Source organism: Etheostoma spectabile, chromosome 5 (genome assembly GCF_008692095.1).
Source record: "Etheostoma spectabile isolate EspeVRDwgs_2016 chromosome 5, UIUC_Espe_1.0, whole genome shotgun sequence".
Taxonomy (NCBI): Eukaryota; Metazoa; Chordata; class Actinopteri; order Perciformes; family Percidae; genus Etheostoma; species Etheostoma spectabile.
The window spans coordinates 5464904-5472859 of record NC_045737.1 but is presented as its reverse complement, the minus strand read 5'-3'; the positions used below and the strand labels follow the sequence as shown (position 1 = coordinate 5472859).

Genomic DNA, 7956 nt, shown 5'->3' with positions numbered 1-7956 from the left:
ACCAAGCCCTGGGTATCCTGCTCTGCCTTTGAGAAAATGAAAGCTCAGATGGGCCAATCTGGTTACCGCCTCTTTCTCCGCTTGGCCCGCCCAGAGAATTTGGCCCGTCCATGAGAAAGAGACATCATGGCTTTCAAATGAGAAAAGTGTCAGTTGGTCAATGTCATGGTTGTGAGATCAACACTACACTGTTTCTGTGTCGGTTTCACTCTGATATGTGTCTCTTTACACTGTTTCTTCCAATTTTCCCTCTCAGGTACGGAACAAAGACAGCCCGGATTTTCAAATCAAATATTTACTGACAAATGGTGTGATAGTGGGAGGCCATTACAGAGAGGGATGGTGGTGGGGGTGAGGAGAGCATCTCATTCCAAAGATTTTTCTCCTTAATATAAATTGGATTTCTTCCATAATTCAGCTCCCTGAAGTGTTTGATCCTCCGCTTCTCTCTTCTGATTTTGTAGTCAGTGTAGCTTCAGAGGATAATTTGTATTTGCGTCCTGTCTCTGTAACTTATTTTTAAAATCTGTTTTAAGATTTGACTATACTACTGTTCTAGCAGTCTAATCATTAAATGGGTCAAGTAGCATTTTAAAACCAAATTACCTGCTGGTGAGTCATTACAAAATCATGCTGTGCTACCCACAGAACTCTATTTACATTTCTAGCATTCCCACAGTTTTCAAAGATACCAAATACGTCTAACTGAAATGGGAGAAGTCTGTCTGTCTGTCTGTCTGTCTGTGTCTCTGTCTATAATTTTCAGAATGAACGCTTTTGTTCCCTGATAATGTCCTTGTCCCAGATAGTTAGCTCTTAGCACGTGTATGACACTATAGCATTACTAGGTTGTGTACAGCCTGGTCTCTCTGAAATCCGTGAAATGATCACGAACTGTTAACACCTCATTACCGCATCTCTCATAGGAGTGTGTGCTGGCGTCTTCACACAAGGATTGCAGGAATGTAATGCTCTTTCCCCTTACAGCTTTTCTGCTCGGCCAATTAGGTATGCTGTGTCATGAAATGAGTCGATAAAGACCAGTCATAATTGAGCTGGCATCCATATTAATTAAACAACAAGCGGTGTTTAACTGGGCCAGGGCACCCAGGGTCTTAGTGCTTGACCTGTATCGGTTAGTGAGTCACAATCACACAAATCCGTCACTGCTTTACACTAAAATGTTATTACAGCACGGCATACAACATTTAATCTAGAACAAAGAATAACACTAATTTAAACAGAAAATATTATTATTATTATTATCATTATTATTATTATTATTATTATTATTATTATTATTATTATTATCATTATTGTTATTATTGTTGTTGTTGTTGTTGTTGTTATTGTCATTATATCTGTACTTTTATTTTTGTAACTTCTAGCAGTTTATGTCAATGGAAAACTGTTTTGGTTCAAACCAGCTCTGAAAAAACCCAGCCAGTTGGTAAACAACATGGACCACAGTTTTGAAGGTATTTACATAATCCTCATAAGACTATTTCATCACTTGAATAATGAAAACGACTTCATCCTGTTTCCTAATGAGAAGATGGTGTATGTTATTAGCTCAATCCTGTCTCCTAAAAATGCAGTTCCCATGCAACTAAACTGCATTTTCAATCACTTTTTGAAGGAAATATATGTTCAGTTCAGTTGTTTCAGCATGTCCTCGTACTAGTGACTGGCGTTCGTTGTGAAACGGTCACAGTTTTAAATGCTTGGTTAATGTTGTGAATTGACACAAAACTACTTGGTTAGGTTTAGGAAAAGATTATGGTTTGGATAAAAATAAGTTAGCAGTTTAAGTAGTTTGTTACATAACTTAAGTTACGTAAACAAAGAACGTTACGCATGTGCGTTACGTAACTTAAAAAAAGTCAACTTTGACTTTTGGTTTCACGCGGGACACAAACAACGGTTTCCTTGGTAAAAAGTCCCATGTTTGTTTGACCCCTCCTCCTCGTCCTCCTCACTGCGTGGACTTTGATTAGAAGCGTATTTGTGATACGTCAAAAACAAACGTAACCCGAAAGAAAATACGTTTCCCTCGAAATGGATTTGAAAAAGCCGTTCAGTTGAATGGGAAGGTCATTTTTAGGAGACAGGGTTGGTATAGCTGGATGTCCGTGCTCAATACATATGACATGAACTACTGTAAATGTTAAAGTTGTATTGACAGGTACATGTACTGTATGATTTACTGTATCCTTATTTACATGATTATATATTTTTATACACAATGATACAATTGTATTTTTCTCATGTCATACAAAAGAAGCAACTTTATTGTTTTGGTTCACTCTCACCGCTTTCATGGTTCTCTAAAAACCCACTGTACACTACCGGCTATTACATTTCCCCTTAGAGGTTGGCGGAGACCAAAAACAGAGCTAAAAAAGAGTGAATGTTGGACTTGATGGCTGTGAACACAACTTCAATTGAATAAAAAATGTTTCCGTAACTGCTGGATCTGTAAATAAGCAACGTTAAATCATGAGTTATTATGGTGTTGTGCATTTTTGAGGTCAAAACTTACTTGACTTTAGTTAGTTTACCAGATGTTTTTGTGAATTAACAATAGAAGTAATAAATAATTGATTCCATGTGTGTTTCCAACTCAATATGCTGATAGTTACCTATTTTTTCCCTTCAGTTTTTCTTAGCTTGGACTGCGTCTGGACTCGGCCGGCTCTAAGGAGATTGCTTTATGGAGAAAAAATGGTAGAGGATGGATAGACAAACTCGAACATACACGTCAAAGTGCACTTCGCTTCTGCTAAACTGAATACACTCTACACTGAGGCTCTATTGAAAGTGTGTGTATGTGTCTGTGTGTTCAAGCGAGGCAGAGAGAGGAGCACTTTGCCGTCATTAGGTGAGATCATGTAGACACAGGATGACCAAGTTAATTTTTAATGCCCAGCCTTTGGATGTATAAAATATGTATTCAGCCCTTGTTGGACATGACATAGACTCTTTACATCTCTCTTCCTCTCTGCCTCGATCGTTTTAGTCAATCTTCCAATTTCTCTTTTCTTCTCTGCTTTTTTTAGCTCTGTCTTTGCCTACTCTCTCTTTCCGCCTCTTGTTGTGTTTGGCCCTGGTTCAGTCTCTGTCTGGTCTACTCTCCTGGCGTCAGTCCGCCTCTCTTCTTCCTACAAGTGTCTGTCCTGAGAACCAGACAGAGGAAAGGTGTTGTTTGATGATCTGGCTAGAAACAGCTTGCAGCGTGGCTGTTTTCATTCGGTTTTGTCTATTTTTCCTCTTCCCTCAGTGTGTGTCTGTTTGCGCTTCAGATTTAATAGCTTAGTAACAGTGTTGTCACGGATCAGCCGAAAATCCTAAAGACATGTAGACAGACAAACACAAACACAGGACTGACTCGTTAACTTTCACTTAACTCACACACACACACACACTGACGTTTTACCTAACTCACACATGCCGGCAGGCCAGCATGGAGACACAGACGAGCTTGGCTACACCCACAGGGACACACACTTGATTTACATCTTATTTGTGTCGCAGTGATATATAACAGTCAACCTGAACCAGCCCATAGGGACACCCTATCTCTAAGATCGCTGACAGCTGATTGTTGCTGTGGTGACGTAACAAAAGGTCCCATGGGACATCCACCTAACTTTGTTGTTGATGTTTTTGTTGGGGAAGTAATCTATTACTCATTACATTCTGAAAACACAATTACATTACTTAATAGTAACTTAACAAGGAGATTAAGTAGTTTTATTACTGATTTTGATTTAGGCCTTTAAACAACTCCAAGTCCTCTACACATGTTGCATTGTTTTAAATAGAAAACAAGACATTATGATTCAACAAGCAGCCAGTCTATGTTTTGGAGGATTTACTGACAATCTCCAGTTGCAATCTAGTTGACACTTTTACAGTTTCCTCCATTTACACTTCCAGTAAGACAGCAAACAGTCAGACCCCAAAATAGTAGTAACCGAGTGTTACTAGGATTAGTAACTGTAATTTAGTTACTGAATCTCAAATTTGTAATTGTAAATTGTATCCACTTACTTATCACTGAAAAAAGTAATCCCTACGCGGTGCTAATTAATAACTTATTACATAGTAACTGTGCTATCCTGTTTGGCATTCTACAGTACAGAGGGCAGGTCGACTGTATATTGTGTGAGAGTGTTTAATTAAATATTGATATTATAATGTGCTCTGCGTAGTGTGTTTGTGCAGTTAGCCTATATATGAACTCCTTCTGTGTATTGTGTACTTGATTTATTTTTAATTCTTCTTCACTGTTCGTTGCATTGACCTGGAATTGTTGGCTGCTTTGGCTACAGTATGGTAACTCGAGCTGCTTCTGCTCACGCTGCTGCTGCTTCGGTTTTTAATATTATTGTGGGGTTGCTGTGACATTTACAGGAAATATTTTGCTTTTTTGTGGCCGTTCTGTTAACACCTCCATTATACTACATTGACTCCACATAACAAGATTCTTTACTGAGAAATGGAGCATGACTCACCAAGAAATGTATTTAAAAGGTTGCCTCGGTGAGAGATTGCAGTGTTTACCAAACACAACATATGCACAGGATTTCATGTTTGTGTAAGATAGAATAGGATGACTGAGGTGGCTGTACCGGGTCATCTAAGGACTGATTTCAGGCTTTATGTGCTTTAAGGGTTTAGATGCTGTGTGACTGGTACTTATATGTACATAAATCATAATCGACTGCTCTGCCTTAAAAGGAAGTCACTGGAGAAGTAGAAGCGCAACCTCAGATTCCAATTCATTAGGGGGAAGAGTTCGATTGGAAGTAAATAAAAATAAATTTGAGGATGGCAACTAAGAAAGACTCTGACAATAGGCTTCAGTTACTTGTAGCATTTTCATTAACATGGGCCTTTGAAAATAAGGGAGAAGACAAGAAGTCTAGATGCTGCTGGTGGAAGATAGAAACTCAGTTAAATCTCCCCAAACATCCTGAAGATCCTCGTAGTGATGGGGATGGTTTCAGTTAAAGTAGCGGAGACAATTAAACCAAAGAGAGTATTAAAATATTAAAATATTTCCCAAGAACTTTTTTCTTTCATGCTGAGTGTCGCTTAGCCTGAACAAAGTGCTCTTTCATTGTACATGATGAACATGCTGTACATCTGATGTCCAAGGCCTGTAGTGTCATGGACTGCCTGTCCAGGCAGAAGTGCTGGAAGTGTCCTTCTGCTGCGATCATTCAGCCGTTGTCAATCCCTTACCCTGTATGGTGCATATCAGCTGCAAATGTCTGCACATAGAATTAGCGAAAAAAGCCAATGATGAAGAAAAATGGGGATGTCGGACAGATTATCAATAATTTCTATTCGAAGAAAACTGAGACGCTGTTAACACCAAACGTGAAGCACCTTGAGTGCAAACAAAATGTGTAAAATGTTCCACAGTCAATGAAGACAATCTGGACAGATCCTCCTGCAGTTCAAAGTGTGTCAGGGACAAATCCGGCATCATAAAACTTTGTGTAGTTCTATCTTAAAAAAAAAAAAAAAATTGATCAGCTGCCATGGGGATGTGACAATGTGTCTTGATTTTCCAGCATACTGACATTATTGTTGATTGGCAGCTTTACATGTTGTTTTACTGACAATGTGTGGCCAAAGAGACAGCTGTGGCTCTGTGGCTGTGAGTGCGTGCGTGCGTGCGTGCGTGCGTGCGTGTGTGCGTGCGTGTGTGCGTCAGTTCTGCATGCGGTGATGTGGACGTTCATGTGTGTCTTCACACTGGGAGTAAATCACAACAAGGGCAAATAAACGATTTCCTACTGAGTCAATCGGTCCTGCTCAACTGAGCACAGAATCCACCTTCATCAGCAGGTTGTAGAGCTGTTATAGGACAAACCCCCTCCACACACACACACACACACACACACACACACACACACACACACACAATACACACACACGCACAGACACTTAGTCAATAGGTATGGAAGGTATAGAAGGTGAGATTGGGAAGTGCATTTGTTCAAAGATTGGATATACACACATATTAATTTATTTTGTGTGTGTGCAAGCATAGTCACACCTTGCATGTGAAAGTGTTGTTTTGTGCTTAGCTAACACTTTAGCATAACAATTCTTGTCTGTAAGTGATGATTGGATATTGACTGAGAAGCAGGTAATAAACGCAGAGTGATTATCGATCTCCCTGTGTCTGCTCTGTGTTTATGAACTGCATATGGACTTTATTTAATGGCATGTTAGGAGGCTGACTCTGGAACATGACCTCAGGAGATTACGTCGCCAAGAGACAACTACATGTGCATCACAGAAAAATTGGCCAAGAGGGGATTGTTTGCTGTGATTATGGCACAGTGATGCAGCTGGGACGTTGGGATTTAGCCTCATGGATGGAAAGATTAAAGATGAGTGGCGGATTCTGACTGGGCACAAAATAAAACCCTGGATTTAAATCAGAATGTTTTTGTGTGTGTATGTCTTCACAGAGAGACACCAAAGGCCAGTTCCTGTTGGACCATGTGTGTAACCACTACAACCTACTTGAGAAAGACTACTTTGGTATTCGATATGTGGACCCCGAGAAACAGAGGGTAACTAACATACACACATGCAGAACAACCAAAAGCATTTGGGCTGCAACACACAACTTTTTTATTATTTGGCCTTTTTATTTTATATATATACTGTAAATGGATATAGATTAGTTGTGATGTTTTCAAAATGCTTGTTTTGTCAATCTAACAATCTATATGTCGTTTAAACTTATATAAAACAGATAAAAAGTGCAAATCCTCACATTTTAAAAGAGGGAATAAGCAAACATCAAGGAATTATGTTTGACTTATTTAGCAACTACTAAAGTTATCATCCAAAATGTTTTTTTGATGGAAATTGATTTTCTATTGGTTAACTTATCGATGAATCAGCTAATTGTTTCAGCACTGAAACTGAAGGACTTCAGAGATTTTATCTTGAGGCATGAAGACATGGTCATAAAATGTTGTATCTAAATGCATTTTTCTAGAAACTGATGATCGCAACTATTAGCTAAGTCAGCATGGCCAAAATGAGATTGTTGAATATTAATTGGGAGACAGACATTTCATTTCAAGTTCAGGTGACAAATAAAAACAAGATCAGTCTCCATATTTGAAACAGCCGACACACAGCAGAGACCCGTCACTTTGGCTAAACAGAAATGCAAAATGAGAAAGAAATAACAGCAAGCAAGAGGTGGACGGTACAACACTAAAGACCTAAATACAATAGAGTGTATAAAACCTTACAATACAATGCATTCTCCTATTGGATAGGTGCAGTTACACCAATTTTATGTTGTAATAGATTTGATGTCCAAATGTGCCAAAGGCATGAAGGGAAAATAAGTTTTGTTCCTTCAACTTGTCAGTTAAAAATAATTACTGCATACATTAAACAGTTTTGAGGGATCAAAATTCATGTGTACTCTGGAGTACTGGAAACTCACCCACGAATCTTCCAGCTGAGCAGGGCGTTAATAAAATAGAGCATTGCTCCTAATGAAACATCTTTGATTAAATTAAGATCTAAAACATAACATTTGTTTGTTTTTTTCAGGTGTTGCTCATTATAAGTACATGATATGTTTCATGTTTTATATGCACAAATGTTAAGACCATCCAGCAGGGTCAGAATACTCAGTTCTCTATATTGATCTTTTTTCAGTCAAAGTATTCATAATGTATGCATGGTTGTATGCATGTATGCAAGTGTATGGTTGTTTTTGTTAATGCTTACGTATGAGTATACATGAATAAATGCATATATAGATAAACGTGTAGTTTTATATGTTTACAATGTATAATCATGCATAGTTGATGTATTTATTAATGTAAATTCTGCTTATATTCAGTTATAAACTGTGAAAATAAACTCTCTCTTTCTCTCTCACTCTCTCTCTCTCTCTCT

At 38.4% G+C, this 7956-nt stretch overlaps 1 protein-coding gene across 1 annotated transcript in view; it reads left to right on the top strand.

Moving 5' to 3' along the window:
* The window catches only part of frmd3 (FERM domain containing 3), a 51069-nt gene that overhangs the window by 9201 nt on the left and 33912 nt on the right, over positions 1 to 7956 (top strand). The window contains exon 2 of the mRNA XM_032515107.1: positions 6495 to 6599. Coding sequence (XP_032370998.1) covers positions 6495 to 6599 — 105 coding nt within the window. The remainder of the gene's footprint in view (positions 1 to 6494; positions 6600 to 7956) is intronic.